Raw genomic sequence first — 22,651 nt, forward strand, 5'->3', positions numbered from 1 at the left:
TTTTGTTGTAGCTAGAGCGCTGATTAGAGAACAGTTCAAACCATTAGCTCACAAAAAAATGACTTTTTTAATGGGCAACTGAAGCACGGGGTATTTGAATTTCAGTGCTGTATTAAAAACTATTTATAGCGCATCTCCAGCATTACAACTCATTTAACTCCATCTAAAATATCACTTACATTCTGGACCTGTTTTCATAAAGGTGAGAGTTTACCATCACTTTAAATTTCTGTGTACAGTAAACTGTTAAGTATAAAAACCTGCAGAAATCAATACAAAATATGTAGGCTGAGGATTTTACACCCCAAACTATGGCTCCCAGTTTTTGTACCTAGAAACACAAACAGTAGAGTATTGTAGATCTCATCTGAACCCCCTAAACCAATTTTTGAATTAAATTAATGCCGTATGCCTGAGAAAAATCATTTAGAACGGTAAATTAAGTTACATATTTGATATAATACAGTGCTCATTGTTCACACCAGCGATTCAGGAGTTAAGACCATATTACCACGTGGTCATAAATCCCACCTACTTTTGCTTTATCCAATCCTGGCCGTAAATTGTAGTGGTCACGTGGTTTGTCCAGACTAAGCTTTGGTTTCCACAGTATGTCCCTCACGACTATCCGTACTGTAGGCGTCGAGCTGTTTTCGGAGACAGGCAGTGGCTCTTGGTCGCCGATAATTAAGCTCTTTATATTGGCTCCGTTTTTTAGGTACATACGGTGGCTGCTGAGACTAGGGTGCCGCTTACCGAGGCTCAGAAGGCGGTATAACGCGTGGGCTCTTTGGCTAGTGATGTCACGGCCTGCTGTTAGCCTTTACTATTTGGGGACATTCATTCTGAGCCGCCATAATGCGTATCCTGCTGCATTGCCTTAAGAACTGCTCTTCACGGGAGCTCTCACAGTGTCTGCCCTTGCCAGGTATCTGACATTGTAAGGCATGTGACTGCACAAGTGTTTGTATAAACCCCTCAGTATCAGTATAAAAACTTTGCGGATTCCCTGTTGACCGCAACATCTCTTTTTTGTGTTTGTTTGTTTGTTTTAACAAGCAAGGGTTAATAACAATAAATCTTCACTATTTCTTAGTGCCTTTTAGGTTTACCATTAGCAAACATTTACACATAAGCTCAAATTTTTCCCCACGTTCTAAAACACTTGCAGTAGTTTTCAACCATTTTTTGTTTTTGATTATTTTCTTATTTGTAAACTTCACAAGACCTTTTCACTTTAGAAATATTAATGACAATATAAGTGCCATCAAAATACAAGTTTCACAGAAGGCCGAATTTACAGCTGACTCTAGCTATATTTCTTTATATTCTAAGATTACCATACTTTCCTTTATTTTCTTAAAGGAACTTTAAAACTCAAAATTGAAATCCCCATAAAAAGGTTTATGTGTAGTGAAACAACTTTACAAGTCCCAGTTTCATTATTTATTTTGAATGCTTTTTCTGTAAATAAGTAATTTACCACATCCTCCAGAGAAGAGGAATTCAGAACCATGAGCTTCCTGCATATCATGATTGCTTGATGAGTGCAGGAGCTCATTTTTTAGTTGTACCTAATTGGTTGCAGCAAAGGAGATAAAAAAAAAATCACTCAGGAGTCAGTTTAAGAGGTGTGTCTCCAAGCTGCAAAGCAATGCAGATGTTAATTTTTTTTTTTTTTAAAGTATTTAAATGTCTTTAGATTTTTTTTAGATATTTTGTGTGCAGATCTTAGGCAGTGCATTTATTAATTTCTGATGCATATATTAAATATTTTTATGTTCATTTAGTGTTTTAGATTAGAATTATTATTTACTGTGTATAAAGTTTATGCCCAGTATCTGTGTTTGGTAAATACTGTGCAATGCCAAACTTTGTTTTAAACTAATTTCAGTAACAGTCTAAAACTTGTTGATGGCCTCCTTAGGGAGCTTTTATGATCAGAATCACTGCTCTATTACATCAACTGATAATTATTCCCATATAATTATACGCTCCCATTTCTTAATGCGTATTCTATAAATTCTATATTTAATTTACTTGTTGCGTAAAAGTCCCTAATTTATATTTGCTTCACTAACTCTTCATCTTAGTGTTAGGATGCCTGGTGCATTTAATATTCCACACACTTTAACAGAATAAATATTTTAGTGTTTCTAGATTCCAGTTTTCACTATAACACTGATAAAGAATTGAGTTGTTCAACATTTCAAAACATCTTGCAGTATGTTTAAAATACTTTAGTTATGTGTATATATAGTGCTTTTGATCAATTTAATTGACTGCTTTGTATAACATTTTAAACATTTGTACTGTTTGTTGCAATGTCTTCATTTAAAGTATCATAACCAAACATGTTCTCTAAACCTTGCATAGTATTGTTAGACTTTTGGAAGGGGGAGTTATGATCAAAATTCATTGATATAGGTTTCATTGTTTGACACCTAAAATATTAAAAAAAAATGTATTGCTTGTTGCATAGCATATTCTTTTGAGTTGTTGATTGGATTACAACACACAATTCTTAACCTAAAAATTGTGTTCCTTTATAAAAAAAAATGTTGCTATATATAGTATTAAAGGGCCATAATACCCAAATGTTTAAACACTTGAAAGTGATGCAGTATAGCTGTAAAAAGCTGACTAGAAAATATCACCTGAACATCTCTATGTAAAAAAGAAAGATATTTTACCTCAAGTTTCTCAGAAGCCAAATCCCATTGTAAAGGACTTCTAAGCAACAAATCAGTATGTCTGTCCCAGGACAGCGGAAGGAGCAAGCTTTTGTGCACACTCATCTTATTTCCCTATTCAGTGTCAGGAAGTTTACAATGAAATCTCGTGAGAGTTAAGTAAAATCTTATAAGATCACAGTAAAACAGTTCATGACCTCAGCACTGTTCATTTTTTTTTTTTTACCTGCAGCTGAGCAGCAGCTGAGTATAACTTTTTACATAGAACTTACTCTGCTGAGCTGAGGAAATTGTGAGGTAAAATATCTTCCTTTTTACATAGAGATGCTCAGGTGATATTTTCCTATCCGCTTTTTACAGCTATACTGCATCAGTTTCAAGTGATTTAGCATATGAGTATTATGTCCCTTTAAATTTAAAAAAAATGTTTGATATTTATTAGGGTAGGAAAGAAACACTGAAATTAAATAAAATGACTGTACTCTTTTGTATATATTTTTGTTTTATTATAGGTTACTTTGAAGTTCAGAATGTTACAGAAAAATGAAACATAGAAAAGCATTACATCGTAAAAGAAGTCGATTATTGCTGTCACAACCATGGATGACACAATTTGGAGGATCTAAAACGTACTGTTTCTTCCAAAAAAGGTGGCCTGTCTTTTCACGCCAGAGACAGATTAAGTTTAATGGTAGAGTGAATAAGGTTGGCATTTGTAAAAGTAAAGAATGCAGTAACACAACTCATAGAAAAGAGAGATGCCCAAGACTGACTGCTATACCACAAAACGTACAGAAATCCTTAAAAAAACATAACTTTAAAAGGAGAGCAATTTTAAACTTTGCATTAAAGCCCTCTATTCAAAGCAAGGAATTAGGAAATTCACAGTCCACAAAGCATGATGACAATCGAAAGAAAAAGTGGAAGACCACTAGTGATGTATTAAGCAATGATCCTGTTACATACAGTATTGATCATAAAAACATTTCGGTCTTACAAACAAAAGAAAAGCTTCAGTTGTCTAAACGTACAAATGAAAGGAAAGGTGTGCTTGTGATTTTTAACAGCCATAGAAAAATACCCTCTCATTTATTGAAGCAAAAATGTTTTGGTGGTCTGTGCTTTAAGAGAATAAACAGTTTGTTTTCTAGCAGAAAGGTACCTTTATTTATGATGCATAAAAAACTTTCTGTGTTTACATCTTGTGGTAGAATACAGTCCCATAATCTAAGAACAATCAACAGAAGCTTTAAATTGGCAGAGAAAAGGCATTGGTTTCAGAACATCTGCAGAAATTCTCTGAGAGGCAAAATTAACAAAGCAGCTTCTTATTTAAAGTCAAAACTTCAGAGACCGATACAAAATATAAGTAGGCTTTCCGATATGAACAATACATCAGGAATTTTATGTGCAAAACAACTAAGTACATCCACCAACTGCCTAAGGGATGAGACTGTTAAACTGCAGAATGTCGAGAGTCAGCTTGCAGACATTGTAACCAGCAAACCAATATTAAAATACAGTCCGCCTCAGCATCATGAAGCAACTATTCAGTGGCAAAATAATGCTCCGGCCCCTAAGAAAATAAATGAGAATCACACAGTGAACAGATTTTCTGATGATATATGTGTTTTGTTACCAGAAAAGGAAATCTCCATATCATGTCAGGAGGTTACGAGTGTACAGGCAGAAAATGATGCTGAAGCATTATTGTTGCTGGCTCCTGACAAAGTGCAGTTATGCATGGGTGAAAACACAGAATGTCCCATGGATCTGGTTGAAAATGGAGATGATACCTGCCACATGGATGTAGAAGAATCAACAAATGCTGATGTCTTTAACACAAAGCTATTAGATCACCCTTACTGTAAGAGCCCTCCACAACATCACTCAGCAGAAGGGGCACAGAATTCGTCAGAAAAAGAGAGAGTGAAGAATGGCCAGAAAATCATTAGCTCCGTTTCTGATGAACGGCTGGCATCATGTCTTTGTGGTACATACAATACTTGCAGTAATGGTATTACTAATTGTGGGCATGTGTTTTTTCTGCAAAGAAAATATTTTCTTTTACCGTTTTGTTTAGGAGGAAATATCAAGAGTTAAACGGTTCACAAAATCCAACATTTTTCTTCCATGATTCAGATAGTCTACAACTTTTAATCAACTTTTCAATTTACTTCTATGATCCATTTTGCTTCATTCTTTTGGTATCATTTATTGAAGGAGCAACAATGCACTACTGGAAGCTAGCTGAAGTAAGCCAATGACAAGGGGCACATATGTGCTGCCACCAATCATCAGCAAGCTCCCAGCTCCTGAACCTATCTATGTATGCTTTTTTATAAAAGAAGGAAATTAGATAAGTAAATTGGAAAGTTTTTTTACAATTGTATGCTCCTGTTTTGAATCACAAAAGAAAATATTTGGGTTTCATGTCCATTTTAATGGTCAAATTACTGTATAGATAAGTGTTCTTCACAGAAAATGCCTGCCGAGTGGCATTATGAAGTAGTTGGCTGGGTGCATTAGAATACATTCTAATATTATACAATTTTCTGGTATCCAGCACACAAGTTAATTGCATAATTTAACAAATGTATTTAATGATAATTTGTGCAGTAACATTGAAAATGTTTAATATTAGCTTATTTTAGCTTAATTGTGTGTAAAATTTCAGCCATGTTGTTGGTAAAATCAGCTTTGTGGTGCTCCCATTAAAAAAGTCCTTGGGAAAACACTGCTGAGTTACATTAAATACATGTGTGCCATTTTTGCAGTGATTAATAATTATTTTGCTTTGTAAAAACTTCCTGTCTACTGTAGTTTTAAAGCATTCAAAGTCTATATCCGAGTCTGAATATCGTGAGGTGAGTATGATTAGGCCATTTTGTATTTTATTAATGCACATGGGGCAACTCGCTTCAAGGAGTCAGGTCAGGGATGGAAATCTTCAATGTTTATAAAGCAACATGGTTTGCAGCTTTTGTAAACCTTGTTGTGTCAGGATCCACTTTGTCTGTGGTGGGTGAGCTCAAATCGTTATCGTCGCTCTCTTGCATTATCACTGAATGCAAGACAAGTGTTGCAGACAGCTCTGGTGTTTCTATTACCCTCCAGAAGCATAAAGTCTTCCCATATCTGATATTGGCTGGCTACAAAAATGCCCATTGACAAAGCAGACACATAAGCACTAAAGGCTTTAAAAATGGCATTTATTGAAATGTTTATTAATGTTATCAATACTGTATTATGTGTGTCTAACCTTTTAGCGCCGTTATGACGTTATTCCGTCCAAGCGGCGCTGGGCTTTAGCACCGTTAGGACGGAATACAACGTCATAGCCGTTTGGCTGTCCTGAAGCCAATAGCGCTTCCTGGATCTGATCGCAGTCTGGAGGGCGCGCCTAGCATCATAGGGACGCCCCCCTGACCCGATCCCATAATTGAAATCTTTTGATTGCGTGATTTTAATTTGTCTACATCGGAACGTTGTTCCGGTGTAGACATTATGACCCTACCATGAAATGGTTAAAGCACAGGTTAGAATATTTATCGGGGGGTTCTGAACCAAGGGAGTTGATTTTTTTTGCACCATGACTCCAGTCCTGGTTTTATATTCAAAATGTTTCTGTCATCTATTTTTAAGAGCACCAATTAAAATGTTCAACTTATTTTTTTTTTCCTGTCTGAAATAAATGCAAAATGAAAACTATTTTAAATTAAAACTAATACAATTTTAGTGTGTATTTTGTATACATTCTCAGTTACCGAGTATTAGGAAGTATAGGAAATACACAACTAATACTATTGGCTTTCACTGCATAGTTTTTCAGGCCAAGGGAAACATTTCAGCATGCTGCTTTTTCATATAAGTGACAGAATATTTTTAAATATAATGTCCCTTTTAGGTTATTAGTAGAAAACAAAAATGTTCAGACTAATTAAAATTTTCTAGATTTCCTAGACACTTATAATAAAGGACCTTTTAAAGGGAAAGGAAAGTCAAAATTAAACTTGCATGATTCGATTAGAGCAAGTCATTTTAAGACACTTTTAAATTCACTTCTATTTTCAAATGTGCTTCGTTCTCTTGGTATCCCTTGTTGAAAATGAATGCGCACATATCCTACACTAGTGGGAGCTAGCTGCTGATTGCTGCCTGCACACATTTGTCTCTTGTGATTGGCTAACTAGGTGTGTACAGATAGCTGCCAGTAGTGCAATGCTGCTCCTTCAGCAAAGGATAGCAAGAGTATGAAGCAAATTTGACAATATAAGTTAATTGGAAAGTTGTTTAAAATTGTATGTTCTATCCAAATCATGAAATTAAATTTTGTGGTTTCTTGTCCCTTTAAATACCTGCAACAAATAAGCTATTGGCCTTGCAAATTTATTTTAAAGGGGTGTAAATCAGCAAGTAGTTAAAGGTCCCTTTATAGTTAAAAAAAAAACAAAAAACAAATATCAAGCGAATAAAGCAAATGAGATAATATAAGTAAATTGGAAAGATGTTTAAAATTGCATTCTCTTTCTAAATCATGAAAGAAAAATGTGGATTTCACGCCCGTTTAAACACACAGCAGTCTAGGGCCAACAGTCTTAAAATTAGAGCATGTCATTTTTTGTAATGTTTTGACTATAATGATCCTTAAAAGGAATTGAGAGATCAAAATTGAAATGTGCAATTCAGTTTTAAATAGAAGCATTTTGCCATATATTTCCATTAGCATAAATGCTTCTAGAAAAAGTTATTGGGTTTTTTCATCAGCATACGCACATATGCTGTGAGTCCCTGTGTATCAATATTCAAGCTCAGAGAGCTGGCGGTGGTGTGTATTGTGTCTGTAAATACTTATTTTGTGTTATACAAGCCACTGCTTACTCTCTGAGGTGATGTGTGTTTGAATATGGGTGCACATGCCCTCACAGCATATGTGCATATGCCACTGATTAGCAGTATACTGTACTGGACTCCGTTAACATTTTTAAACCTTTTGATGGAGAGAATAGTAGAGAATTTTGAGGAGATATTTGTATGCTTTGTAGTTTAGATATAGGAATCTTTTTCTGGGTGTAAAAACCTGTAAGCCACACTGTGTAGCGTTAGGGATTGTTAAAACCTCTGACTTATTTTTATATGTCTATAGATAGAGGTGAAACATAACTTTACTAGTCAGGGGTTTTCTCTCTCCTTGAATTTAACATTCATTTAATAACAATCATGCTTTGTGGCTTAAGAATAAGATAGTTGTATGTATGTGTATAATATAAATGTGTATTATCAAATAAAAGACACACCCCAGATTCCCTAGGAGAGGGCTGTTATATCAGAAGTCATACAGTTTGCTGGATGATATTTTATAAAGTAATGCTTTCATCTTTGAGAATTGTATCTGTAGGGGAATAACACTGGGTTGAAATAATTTGTGGATGTTCTATTCAAATTTGTCCCCAGTAGCCCAGTGGTTTCTTGTTTTGTTTCTTATGGCAAGTCTTGTCACCCTAAGCAGGTGAGCTATTTATATGATGACATGAGCATCTTAAGCACATGATCTTTAGCAAGAAGTGTATGTTTATATTTTCTCCACTATTAAAATACATATTTATTTAGGTGCAAACATGGCAGATGTAAAAACTTTGCAAACAGTTTCAGGGGGTGCTAGAGCTCACAAACGCAATATGTAAGAACTGAAAATCTAAAATTTCTCAGTCTGTGATAAAACATAATTTAAAATATCACAGTTCTTCCAAATATAGAGGGCCAGTCCCCTAGGGTGGCTCCTCTTCAAAAGGTTATGATTCACCAGAAGAATTCTAAAATGAAAAGCATAAAGGCTGCCTCATAGTGCAGACTGTGTGGCAGCTGTATTAGAGCAGTGTAAAAATTCCCAAATGGGTAACTCTCACTTTTAGTTGGCACTATATGATAAATAGTGCATACAATTGTAACTGCTCAATCTATTTGCGTAATATCCTAGATTACTGTATATCAATCTAGGATGTTATGTGAATAGATTGAGCAGTTACAAATGCGTAAGATTGGCTGCTCTGTTATACCCTGGGGTGTCCTAACCTGCCTGAAGCCAAGAAGATTTGGGATAGACCGGAATTTGGGAGGAGCTCACCAGAGTGCAGTCAGCAGGTGACTGTGATAACCAGCTTGCCTTGTATGCGCACCATTCATTATATAGTGCCAAGTAAAAGTGTGAGTTACCCATTTGGTATTTTTTACATTGCTGTTATACATCTGCCACACAGTCTGCACTATGAGGCACCCTTTATGCTTTTCATTTTAAACATGCTAATAATGCGAATCCAAAATTATGCCTTTGCTCCTTATTTTTGAGCAATCTATATAAAATGTAAGTCTTTGTATACTATGTGTATATATACACAGGCATAACACAACAGGCTGCTGTTTTCCAGCTAACCTGCAGACACAGTTGTTTAAAATGTGTTCATAAATGTATAGGATAGGGGGAATTCTACCCTGTTTAGAGTGCAGCACAGCTTTTCCCATACATGAAATTTGACCATTCGATAACTAACTTAAAGTGAATATAAATTTTGATGCTAAAGTGCCCGGTTTTTAAAAGTTAGATTAAAAACGGGCACTTTAATTCATCAAAATTTACATTTCACTCCTGCTGTGAAAAAAACTTACCTTTTAAACTTGACAGCAGCTCCAGCTTCCTCTGGTCGTCGCCAGCCATGTCAGAAATAATGGCTAGGTCATCCTCCAATCACGGCTCCCGGGCACTTTAGCAACAAAATTTACATTCACTTTAATATAACAGATTTTACTTCAGTTTTAAACTGAATTAGACTGCTACACTGTATCTCCCATGTAGTCTCACATAAGTAGTGGATTATATAATTCTCTTACATGAATTGGTTATATATTGGTAATTATGAACATAGTTGCAAGGATATGTACATATAATTAGAATGTACTGTATGTGACCATCTTTACTTACATTAATGGGAATATACTGACTTTGGATTGATGACCACTGATTTTCTATGGATATGCAAGTAAGCAATATTTCCCTAGCCTAATAATATAGTATTATAGTTTTTAGAGCTCTAACACTCGACAGGTTGCAGGGATCAAAAGCTTTTTTGTGTAGGGTGCCTTAAGTGGCAGCATAATTTACTACATCTTCCCAGAGATTATGATAATAAATTGTTATTGTTTGGTAACAGATTGGCTCAGGGGATAGTTGGTGAACTTGTTATAAACGAGGTTTTCAAAAAAAGTGTTTTGCTTTATTCATTTAATTTTTGCTGGATAACCACCTAAAGCATTTTCACATTTACCCTTGTAATTTCACTATATTTAATGTTTCACCGGTTTTATTCTTACTTAAAGGTGCAGTAAACATTAAGAAACCACATCAATATACTTACCCTAGATGTCTTTTAAATAGTACCTACTTCTCTCTCTCTCTCTCTCTCTCTCTCTCTCTCTCTCTCTCTCTCTAAGACATCATAAAGGGTAAGTCTGTCATGGAGGTTCTTTATGTATTTACTGTCTCTTTAAGTTCCATTTAAAAGATCTAGTATGAATTGTCTACTTTTATTTTCTGCTTATGGTTTTATGATGGTGCAGTTAACATTATTATTTATTTTCACATTTAAAGGCCTTCTAAATGACATTATAAAGAAATATGGAAGCTTAATTCCGTTATCTGAAAGAGATGTTCTTACCCGTTTAAAAGAGGTCTTTAACGAAGACTTCTCCAGCAGGTTTGTAGATTTTGAAGTTTTAACTTTTGAGTCAGAGCCTGGACTTTAAAACATTATATGCTTCATTTTGATTTTCATTTCAGATCTGAGTTATTTGCATTGTAAGGAAAATCTTAAATAACTACATTAAGGAAGCCTAAATGGATATATGTGTAACGATTCCTTGATTTATTTTGCTGTACCATTTTTATGTTGTAACTTATTTACTTAACATTTTTAAAACAAAATCATAACCCGTATCGGCAATTAAGCATTGCACAAGTATCATGGAGGGTCTAACAGCCTTTTACAAGAAGTGAAATTAGCACACTTTTCAGAGGTATTTTACAGCAAAAGCAGGAATAATAGAAAATGAACATGTCATTCTTTCATGATTCAGATAGTAACATACAATTTTTAAATGTTTGCATTTTACTTTTATCAAATTTATTTTGTTCTCTTGGTATTCTTTGTTTAAGAGAATACCTAAGTAGGTAGTGTGCTTTGTTTGAAGTGGTACATTACAGGAAATGCTGCTGCTATCTAGTACACTTGCAAATGTATAACATTGTTCACAGTATTCTTGCGAAACTGCTGCCATACCTGCTTTTCAACAAAAGGTACATTGAGAACAAAATCAATTTGACAATAGAAGTAAATTGCATGCTCTGAGTCATGAAAGAAAAAAAAAAAACCTTGGGTTTCATTCCCCTTTAAACAATGTAAGTAGATATTAAATGTGTAGTTTAATGTCATTTTAAAGGGACATTATACACATTTTTTCTTTGCATAAATGTTTTGTACATGATTATATAGCCCATAAAGTTTTTTTTTTGTTTTTTTTTAATGTATAGTTTTGCTTATTTTTAAATAACATTGCTCTGATTTTCAGACTCCTAACCAAGATCCAAAGTTTTATGTGAATACCGTCAGCTACCTTCTCCAGCTTGCTCCTGTTTGTGTAAAGGGTCTTTTCATATGCAAAGGAAGGGGGAGGGGGAAGTGTCTTATTTCCCACTTGCAGTGGGCTTTACAGCTACCTTTTAAAACAGAACTAAACTGAGAGCTTCTAAGTACGTTTTTAAACTGTTTTATACTGGATTTTTATATCAGTATCTGTGCATCTTGTTCTTTATAGTAGTGTCTATTACATGCAGTTATATGAAAATGAGTGTATACTGTCCCTTTAAATGGATTTTGTAGTGGAAAATGCTTGAGTTTTAGAGCATGTCATTTTTGCACTACTCACACAGGAATTTGGAATGTTTACCTTTGCAAAGGGGTTAAAGATATATAGTCTTGCTCTGAAGCTTGAGAGAACTGCTGGCCCTGAGTAGGAAACAGAGCCAATCGGCAGTGACTGTTGCAAGATACTACCAATCACCTGCGGTGTTCTACTCAGGAGTGTCAGTTCTTGCAGCTCCATCTGTTAAATACTCACTGTAACCTACCAACTGGCTTTATAATGTATATGTAATGTTTTTTCAGTTGAAATTTTCTTATAAAAGCTTCCATGAATAAAGTATAATTTCTGTAAGTTTAAAAAAAGTATTACCTTTTGTTACTGTAGGGTTTAAGACATTGCTGTGGTGCTGCCTTTTCTAGTCATGTTTTAAAACCTTATTTGTGTGTTCCAGGACATCCTTCATTACAAAGGAAATTATGAAGTATAGAGCCAAGCATTCCAAAGCACCTGTGTGCAATTTCCGTGTCTTCTATAATAAGCACATGCTCGTTATGGACGACCTTGCCACCCTGGATGGACATAATTGGCTGAATGATCAGGTATAAAAGCATTATATTTTGTATTAATGCACATTTTATCTTTTCTGATTCTAGAATCAATAATAGTGTAAAATAGTATTGACAAGAAAAAAACATTCATAATGTTAACTTTTTTATTTTGTGGTTAAATTCCCAAATGCAGTGTTTGAATAAATGTTCAATACAATAATAATTTAGTTGGGCAGTTCACAGGAATAAGGGGTAATAGTCACAAGCTGGAAGGCAGCAGTGTCAGTATTTATTTGTGGAAATACAGCTTTACAGGAAGGTTGTTTGAATAATAGAATAGACTTTCAATAGAAGTGGTAGCGACAGATACAGTAATACAGAGGATATGCAAAAGGCCATCATAAGAATTATTTCATCAAATTGACACTTCAGAAGGAAATATGGTAGACTTGATTATCCATTTGACTCTTGTGTTGTAACTTTTTCTTTAAACAATCAGATTGTGACATTTCTGAAGTTAAGTAACTGTTATATTTCAGTAAAAAAAAGGTCTCTGCCACTGTGCACCTGCATTTACCCATCAGTCACTGTGCATGTGCTATAAGCACGCAGTGAGGCAAATGTTCAGTGTGTCTGCAGAATGAGAACCATCACATTGTAACACTAAGTATTTTAAATGTACATTAAACACTATTTAAATATGAAGAACATTGCTATTTGTTGCTATTGGAATTTTAAAAAATGGGGGATGTTTTAATTATTTGTTGCTTTATAAATCTAGCAAGTGAAAAGTGTCGGAAAAACTGGCACCTGTATATTGCCATTGGCACTGTCACATTGTAACCTAGGTTCTTCCTGTGTCTGACAAGGTGATATAGTCCTGCTCTGAAGCTTGAGAGAACTGCTGGCCCTGACAGTCGTGTGTCGCCATGTAATACGAACATGCGTCGTCTTTCTGTGCATGCGCCACAATCCATTGCTCTAGGGACTGTGTGTGCTTTATCACCCTCTCCATCCTTCCAATGCACTAGCATCTTTATCTTCAGCACATCAGTGTTGCCTGTCCTCTTACAAGACAGCATACAAAAGTCATCACTGAGCACATAATGTAAGCTCAATGCTGCAAAAAAACTTAAAAATGGTTAAAAAAAAAAATTCTTGCAAATAATATATTGTTTCCTTACAGACATAACCAATTATGACAACATATTAGCTGGATGTATTAGGTTGGGATGAGACCTGTGAAACACTATTTATGTTGATTTCTACAGTTTTATCTGTTTAATATACAATGAGGTGAAACGGTTGTGTTGTCTCACTAGTTTATGCCTTTAATCAATTATTCCATTGAGAGATCCCTGACATAGAACACACTTCTAAGTTTGGCAGTAACATTTTCACCTTTTAGCCAATAGCCGTGTGGGCTATCTGGCTTGGCGCAAGTTGGCCTGGACGGCTATTTGCTAAGAGGTGGAAACCTCGCCTCACAGCAAAATAGCGTTCTGCCATGGGCTGCTTGAGGATCTCAGTGCGGCGAACGCTTCAAACAAAATACTTTCAGCATGAAGTATTTTATAATTCATGACTGAAAGTCCTCTTAATTTGTTCCAAGGGTAAATCCTAACGTTTCACAAACGTTGGGATTTACCATCACTTTTAAGAGATTTGTTTTTCTCATACACTTATATTTTCTGAGATATGAAAGTACTATCTAATCATTATATTGTAGTTATTTAAGTTAATTAATATGGATATTTGGTTATCACTCTAGTAAGCTATAACAGTTTAGACTCTTCATGTATATGTTAAAATTTAGAACTAAAGTTCATTCCCATAATAGTTGATGGCACATAGTTTATTATTTTTAAGTGGGCTCTTAATCTCTAGTGTGTCGGAATATAGAGACTTATACATGGTGGGTTGTCATTTAAGTGAGTTAATATGCGTATGAAAAGTGTATTTCTCTATTCCCCTGTAACTTATATTTCTAACTTTGAGAATGCAGATCCCACTTAACAAGTGTTTGAATCATGAGATAGTTTTAATATACACCATTTATGTATATTTTCTATGTCCCAAGGGGTTACATGTTTAGTTTTTATTTAGTTAAAGAATTCCAAAACTTTCGTTTTTGTTGCATCAACTGACCATCAATATCATATCCTACACGTTTTTATATCTTCACATACCTATTTATACTGTCCAACAAAGTTTCTGAACATTTATAAAAGCTAATTTTTATTTTCTGTGATGACGTTATATTATCCAACCCTCAAAAATGGGCTGTGCACTATACAGATAACTTTCAAATACTATTCTGAATTTGTGCATGTCATTAAATGACCATGTCGTCACAATGTGCATGCGCATTTCTATCCGCCGTTCCGTGCATGCGCATATCCGATACGGGAATAACGCAAGCGCTCTGAACAGGACAATCCATTACATAGTTTGTCCTGTTCTCGCTGAATACAGCTTGTTAGCAATAGAAACTGTATACTGTTTCACTGCTCCTTATCTCATTACTGCAGGTTTAGTTGCAGTGAAGTATGATATGATGAGTAGGGGGTTTTGCGCATGCGCATATCGGCAAGAATCCACCATCTTGATAACCTGGGTTATAACTCGATTGCAGGATAAGTTATTGGCCGTCGTTGGGTTTGGAATTCAATAAATTTTCGGAATCGGATTTTCATAATGGGTAAACATAAGCAACGCAATGTAAATTACAAAACAATAGCAAATATATTGATATGGCAATTAGAGAGTACTTTTTTCCTGGGTTTAGTGTCCCTTTAAAGGGACACTGAACCCAATTTTTTTTTTCTTTCATGATTCAGATAGAGCATGTAACTTTAAGCAACTTTCTAATTTACTTCTATTATCATTTTTTCTTCATTCTCTTGCTATCTTTATTTGAAAAAGAAGGCATCTCAGCTAAGGAGCCAGCACATTTTTGGTTCAGTACCATAGACAGCACTTATTTATTGGTGCTGTCCAATCAGCAAGGACAATCCAGGTTGTTCACCAAAAATAGGCCGGCATCTAAACTTACATTCTTGCTTTTCAAATAAACATACCAAGAGAATGAAGAACATTTTATAATAGGAGTAAATTAGAAAGTTTCTTAAAATTGCATGCTCTATTTGAATCATGAAAGACAATTTTTGGGTTCAGTGTCCCTTTAATATGTGTATATGCAAGGTCCAAGAGTGACCCTTTATATTTGTCCCCTTTTCTACTTCCACCTTTTGATCAGGTCTAAGTTTTAAATGCCCAAAACATTTGGGTTAACTTTTTTTTTTTCTTTTTCTTCCTGATGTATTTATGTACCTATGGGTTAGCTATTAATCCTCCCATATACTGTATTTTAATTGTTCTCTCTTTATTTCACATTGCATAGTTTTTACCATTTTTAGGGGTCTAAGAGTGACCGAATATTTTGATATATTCTATATATAATGCTCTGTAACGGGTTATAAAGTGGCCCTTATATTCTTTCCCTTTCATATGATCCTTTTTATTATACTTTCAGTGGTCCAAGAGTGGTCGCTATATGTTAGCAGTGGAAATTACCTTTTATAGTTTTTGAAACTTTAAGGGGATTTATTTTATATTAAAAATGAGGTGTATGTTCTGTAGCCTTGGATCTTTGTTTTATATATTGTGGTCTTGCCATATGGTTTTGCTATTTGTGATTCATATTTACATCTTGATCTTGTTCCTAATTATCCTCACATTTGTGTGTGTATGTGTGTATATATGTGTATGTGTGTTTGTGTGTGTATATGTGTATATATGTGTGTGTGTGTGTATATATATATATATATATATATATATATGTATGTGTGTATATATATGTGTGTGTGTGTGTGTATATATATTAAGTCCAGCACTCACAACCTCTCAGCTAAGATTAAAAGCTGTTTAGGGACAAAAGTTTTGGAAGAGACCTTGACATGGGCTTATCCCATTTGGCCAGATGCGGTAACTAACGCTTCCATTTTTGCTTTTAATCTTAGCTGAGAGCTTGTGAGTGCTGGACTTTCTCTGTGTGCTGTATTAATTTGTTTTGTAATTTTCCTTTTGGACCTTGCACCCAGACCTGTCTAGGGTTAACTGCCTGTGACTCTGGGGACAGTGCAGCTTCCTGAGAGTGCTATTGTGCACCCAGGGCTGTGCATGTTGCAGGGTCATGGGATGTGTACCTGGTCCGGTTTGAGAGTGCAGCCCCCTTCCGTGTTTTGTGTGTGTGTGTGTATATGTGTTTGTATGTTTGTTTGTGTGTGTGTATGTATATATGTGTTTTTGGAGATATCCTAGCTCAACAGCAAAACCAATACACTATTCCTATAGTATTATGCAGACTGAAGCAAACAAATGTAGCTGTGTAAAAGTAAATTCCCTTAAAACATCAATTTCTTGTAGCCAGTTAATGTAATGCATGATGGTATACCCGTATACATAACTCTAAACCTTTCTTTTAGTTCAGTCTTAATAAGTGAAACTAGAAGACTGTTCAAAATAAACATTCTTTTAATCTTCAACAGTGGAGTTAAAATGTGTTCTTGATAGATAAATAAATGTAGCATTTTTTTAGATCTAGTTTTATTGGGCTTTAATGATTGATTTAGAAACTTCAAGACTGAAAGCTTTGGCTATCGCTAATGACTGCAAGCTGCTTGCATTCTGCCGCAAAACAAGGTTTTTTTTTGTAGTTTTATGTATTTCTTATTATCTGAGACTGTAATTTCCACAATGCTGTGCCTCCATATATTGCTGAGGGTCTAAAGCAGGAGCCCAATCTACTTGTCCCTCGTGACAATCTACTTGCCCTTCGTGACAATCTACTTGTCCTGATTCACAAAATAATTTTAACCAAATATGTATTTAAATAAGAATTTTATTGATAACAACACTGCTACCATTGAATACATGTGCACACTCCTGAGCTTTCATGAGCCTACCTAGATTTACTATTCAGTAAAAGATACCAAGAGACAAAGCACATTTGATAATAGAAGTAAATTGGAAAGTTGTTTAAAATTGCTGCTCTATCTGAATCATGAAAGTTTAATTTTGACTTTACTGTCACTTTAAGTATGCAAATCCTTTTGCAAGCACTAAAGCAATCGATAATCAGTGCTTGCAAAGCTGACTTTGTATAGTGCATTGTGTGTGAAACATCTTATAAAAAAGCTGAGCATCTCATCAGTGAAGTTTGCGACTCATGAGGGATACTGAGAGCATGCAGGAGAGGGAGTGCCCTTTACCTGCACACCAGTACGACAGTGCTCTGTTTAAGAATCCGCATTGCTGAAACTAACTTTAAGGGAGTCTAAAGAGGAAAAGCAAGTGATGCTTAGTAAAACTACATGTACTATCCATGCTATTGTACTTAAACTATTTAGGTTTTATTCCCTTAAACTGACAGTGCTCTGATTAGTTTAAGGGCACTGTAAGCAGTTTTGATATGGAAGGGATTTTTAACATAGAAAACACTTGACATTACTAGAGTGGAAAGACAATAAAATCCAAGTTAATTATGGTCCGTTTGGGTTAAAAAAACATTAAACTAATAAATGTCTAATGGAAAAAAAACTAAAAAGAAATTACATCTGGTAACTATGTAGTTTATCATTCCCCCTCACCACTGCTCTGCCCGTCCCCTCCAGCCTTTCTGTGCTTAACACCAGGGCTGAACTGGGAATAAAAAGCAGCCCTGGAAAAATGTAAGGCCAGCCCTATAGTCCATAGAATGTATATGCACGCACTATAAAAATATATACATCATTTATTAAACTGACACAAAAGGTAAACTTAGACTTTCAAAATTCAGATAAAGCATGTAGTTTGAATACAAGTTTTAATTTCTTTTATCAGATTTACTTCTGTTGGTATCTTTTGTTGACAAGCACATGTACAATATGCTCAGCAGCAACATAGCACTACTGGGAGCTAGCTGACTATTGGTGGCTACACACATGGCTCTTGTCATTGGCTCACCAAATTTGTTCAGCTAGCTCTCAGTAGTGCCTTGCTGCTAGAGACCCTTTGCAGGGGTTAAACACGTTACATGTACTGTATTTAAAACAGTGCAATAATAAAATGCTGTAACTTAAGAGAATTTTCCTCTTGCACTTTTGTGTCCCTATAAAAAAAAAATTGTTGCTTGGCTGGAGCTGCTGAGTAATAGTATGCAATAATAATTCAATTACTATATATGAACTGCTGTATGTAAACAAATATTACTGCAAACAAACTTGTTCACAATTTTTAATCAGTTTAATCAGTAAAATGCTCCATTAAAAAAAAGCCAGCTATCTTGTTCACTGTGATAGGAAGTGATGTTGGAGGGTGAAATTGCAAGCATTAACCCCCCCCTCCCTGATAACATTCCTGTGAGATTCTAACGAACTCAGTCTCCCACTGCACTTAAGTCAATAGTATCAAAATGGTAAACTAAAATAGCAGTAAATGTGAAATATAAAGCATCTGCAGCATAAAATTTGAACAAGTCAATGTAAATATTTATAAAATCTTACTTTTATTCTCTGCATGTTAAATTATAGCGCCATATTCCGACCGCCCCTGTCCTGAGTAGGCTGTACATAGATGTGTAAATTAGAATAATTATTTACCTTCTGCGCATGCGTGCACGTACACATCACTGCTCCATGCGCACTCTTGTAAACAATGCACGTGCATGTGACCTCGGCCGTATCACCCCTTCTTCAAGCCTTCATTGCTAAAATTTGCCGCTGTTATGAATCGCACGGTTCCAAAACCTCACCCACTAACGGTCTGACCTCAGAGTGAGAGACCCCAAAGACGGGCATCCCAGAGACTTTCTATAATGCCGCTTTTGACGGTGACCCATTTTGCCTGTCAATCCCACCCACTACCTGTCCTTAGTTGTCTGAGTTGGTCTCAATGTCTCTGTGGGGTGCTATGTGCTCAAAGCAGCCGGTTGCTCTGTGGCCTCCCTTCCAGCATTGAAATACTGTCTCTTTAAGGATCGCTGGTCTGGCAGTTACTATTCTCTCTGCAACGTTAATCATTGGCTGTGTGGCGGGGGATGCCGTGCTTGATCTCTCCTGTAGCTATGGAAGGATTAAACATTTTCCTTCAAGGGAGTGTCCCAGCAAGGCAGGAAGTGTTAACAATGGAGCTAAAAAAAAAAAAAAAAGTTTTAGCCTTGCTGCGGTCTGCTTGCCCGCAGCAGGGCTAAATGTAAAGTGAAACCACATGCCCGGTGCACAAAACTGCATGTCCAGGTAAGTGCTTTGGCCTCCTAGATACTGGAGACTTGCACTATATAATCATTGGATTTTTGGGACATATATAAAAATCCTTTTTGGTTTTGTTCTGGGGCAGTGTGCAGGCACATTTTGTATGTGGAGACTAAGGGGTTAATATCTTCCCTTGCTGTTTATGGGATGATAACTCTGGGGCTCAAGAGGTCTTTAATTGAGGAAGGATGGCATAGATGTATTCCATTTTATTGGGATGTTTGTGATAACGCCTCAATTTTCACTTTCCAGTGTTAATTTACTCTGAGACGCGCGCTTTAAAGTTATTGAGCAGTTCTTTTTTGTGCCGGTCATGTGATTGTCAGCTCTTCCGCTTGAGACTCTGAGCGGAGCGGCGTAGTACTGATGCAAGTGTTTTCCGTGTGAAAGGCGACTCGTTTGCTTTTTTATGCAAGGTTTTGCCGATATCTGGGAAGGTTTACTTGGCGTTTTTGGCACTCTAAGGCTTAACTTTTTCTTAGTGGTGTTTGTCATTTATTGATTTGTGTTCATTCCTTTAATAAGGGGAAATTATTCAACTGTGGACACTAAACAGGAGTCTGTTTCTTTTGACAAATGTTTATTGTGCTTAGAGGCCCAAATTGTTTTGCCTATGCAATTTTGCTCCTCATGTTTAGAACCTTAAAATTTAAAGATAAATTACTCCCTTTTGAGCCTATTGTCTCTCAGGATAATGCTGTTCAGGATATTCCACAGCTTTCTCCTCAAATGTCCCAAGCCTCAATGGCATCACATACAGTGCCATGCGGTTCCTCTCAGCCTCCTGGAGGCATATTTGCCTGTAGATTTTGCTGTGCATATATCTTCTGCAGTGTTTGCGACTTTAGCTGCTTTTCCCATGGCGGGTAAGTGCAAGAGGAAATCCAAAGCATATTTCTGCTAAGGTGTCCCATCTTCTTCTGCAATGGTTGACCTCTCCCGTAAGTCAGATGAAGAGGATACCTCGGTAGCTTCTGAGGGTAAAAAAACCTTAGACTGATTCTGAAGATTTAAGCTTGAACACCATTTACTTCTAAAGGAGGTACTGGCTACTTTGGACGACTCAGATTCTTGTCGCTGTCAACCCTAAAAAATCTAGTAAGCTTAACAAATACTATGATGTTCCTTCCTCTGTGGAAGTGTTTCCTGTTCCAGACCGTGTTCCTTTTTCCTGTCTTTAAAAATGTTTCCTGTTGCTGTCTCCATTCGGGACTCATGACACACTGTGCCAAAGGTAGAAGGGGCTATTTCTACTCTGGCTTAGAGAACCACGATTCATATAGAGGATAGCTGTTCTTTTAAGGATCCCATGGACAAAAAGCTGGAGGCTTATTTAAAGAAAATGTATGTTCATCAGGGTCTACAATGGCAACCTGCAGTTTGTGTTGCCACAGTAACAAGTGCAGCATCTAATTGGTGTGATGCTTTGTCTGAATTGATTTTAGAAGAGATCCAAGATAGGATTAATGCTCTCAAACTGGCCAATTCCTTAATCTCTGATGCTAACAATGCAAGTCATTAGACTGGGAGCCAAGATGTTTGGCTTCACTGTCCTAGACTGCAGGGCTCTGTGGCTAAAATCTTGTTCAGCTGTTACCTCCAAGTCCAAGCTTTTGTTGCTACCTTTTAAGGGTAAGACCCTGTTTGGTCCTGGTCTGGCGGAGATAATTTCTGAAATTATGGGTGGGAAGGGGTCTTTTCTACCACAATACGAGAAGAATTAGACCTAAGGGACGTCAAAATTCTAATTTCTCTTGTTAAGTGTATCCAGTCCACGGATCATCCATTACTTATGGGATATTCTCCTTCCCAACAGGAAGTTGCAAGAGTCCACCCACAGCAGAGCTGCTATATAGCTCCTTCCCTAACTGCCATATCCAGTCATTCTCTTGCAAGCTCTCAACATAGCTGGAGGTAGTAAGAGGAAAGTGGTGTAAGATAGTTAGTTAGTTTTTTTTCTTCAATCAAAAGTTTATTGTTTTTAAATGGTACCGGAGTTGTACTATTTTATCTCAGGCAGCATTTAGAAGAAGAATCTGCCTGCTTGTTTCTATGATCTTAGCAGAAGTAACTAAGATCCACTGCTGTTCTCACATATGTCTGAAGAATGAGGTAACTTCAGAGGGGGAATGGCGTGCAGGTTATCCTGCTATAAGGTATGTGCAGTTATAAGTTTTTCTAGGGATGGAATTGCTAGAAAATGCTGCTGATACCGGATTAATGTAAGTTAAGCCTAAATACAGTGATTTAATAGCGACTAGTATCAGGCTTACTATCAGAGTTATATACTCTTATAAATTTGCAATATAAAACGTTTGCTGGCATGTTTAATCGTTTTTATATATGCTTTGGTGATAAAACTGGATTGGGGCCTAGTTTTTTCCACATGGCTGGCTTAAATTTTGCTTAGAAACAGTTTCCTGAAGCTTTCCACTGTTGTAATATGAGTGGGAGGGGCCTTTTTTAGCGTTTTTTTTTTGCGCAGTTAAAATTACAAAAGGAATCATCCAGCTTCCCTCAGCAGTCCCATGAATACTATAGGACATCTCTAAAGGGCTAAAAAGGCTTCCAAAATCGTTTATAGGGAAGGTATGAACACAGCACAGCTGTGGCAGTTTGTTGTGTCTGTTAAAAAACGTCTGTCGTTTTTTTGATCCGTTTTTTGCATTAAGGGGTTAATCATCCATTTGCAAGTGGGTGCAATGCTCTGTTAACTTATTACATATACTGTAAAAATTAAATTTGATTTACTGCCTTTTTTCACTGTTTTTCAAATTTTGACAATTTGTTTCTTTTAAAGGCACAGTAACGTTTTTTATATTTGCTTGTTAACTTGATTTAAAGTGTTTTCCAAGCTTACTAGTCTCATTACTAGTCTGTACAAACATGTCTGACATAGAGGAAACTCCTTGTTCATTATGTTTAAAAGCCATGGTGGAACCCCATCTTAGAATGTGTACCAAATGTACTGATTTCATGTTAAGCAATAAAGATAATTTTTTGTCTTTAAAAAATTATCACCAGAGGATTCTGTCGAGGGGGAAGTTATCCCGACTAACTCTCCCCACGTGTCAGACTCTTCGACTCCCGCTTCAGGGATTCACGCTCAAATGGCGCCAAGTACATCAAGGGCGCCCATAGCGTTTATTTTACAAGACATGGCGAAAGTTATGAATAATACTCTAGCAGCGGTATTAGTCAGACT

At 36.1% G+C, this 22,651-nt stretch overlaps 1 protein-coding gene across 1 annotated transcript in view; it reads left to right on the plus strand.

Annotated features, from left to right (window-relative positions):
• Positions 1-623: 623 nt before the first annotated feature.
• Positions 624-22,651, plus strand: part of SENP5 (SUMO specific peptidase 5) — a 38,935-nt gene continuing 16,907 nt past the window's right edge. The window contains exons 1-4 of the mRNA XM_053711858.1: positions 624-928; positions 3,206-4,686; positions 10,336-10,441; positions 12,058-12,205. Coding sequence (XP_053567833.1) covers positions 3,237-4,686; positions 10,336-10,441; positions 12,058-12,205 — 1,704 coding nt within the window. The 5' untranslated portion in view covers positions 624-928; positions 3,206-3,236. The remainder of the gene's footprint in view (positions 929-3,205; positions 4,687-10,335; positions 10,442-12,057; positions 12,206-22,651) is intronic.

Source organism: Bombina bombina, chromosome 4 (genome assembly GCF_027579735.1).
Source record: "Bombina bombina isolate aBomBom1 chromosome 4, aBomBom1.pri, whole genome shotgun sequence".
Lineage (NCBI taxonomy): Eukaryota > Metazoa > Chordata > Amphibia > Anura > Bombinatoridae > Bombina > Bombina bombina.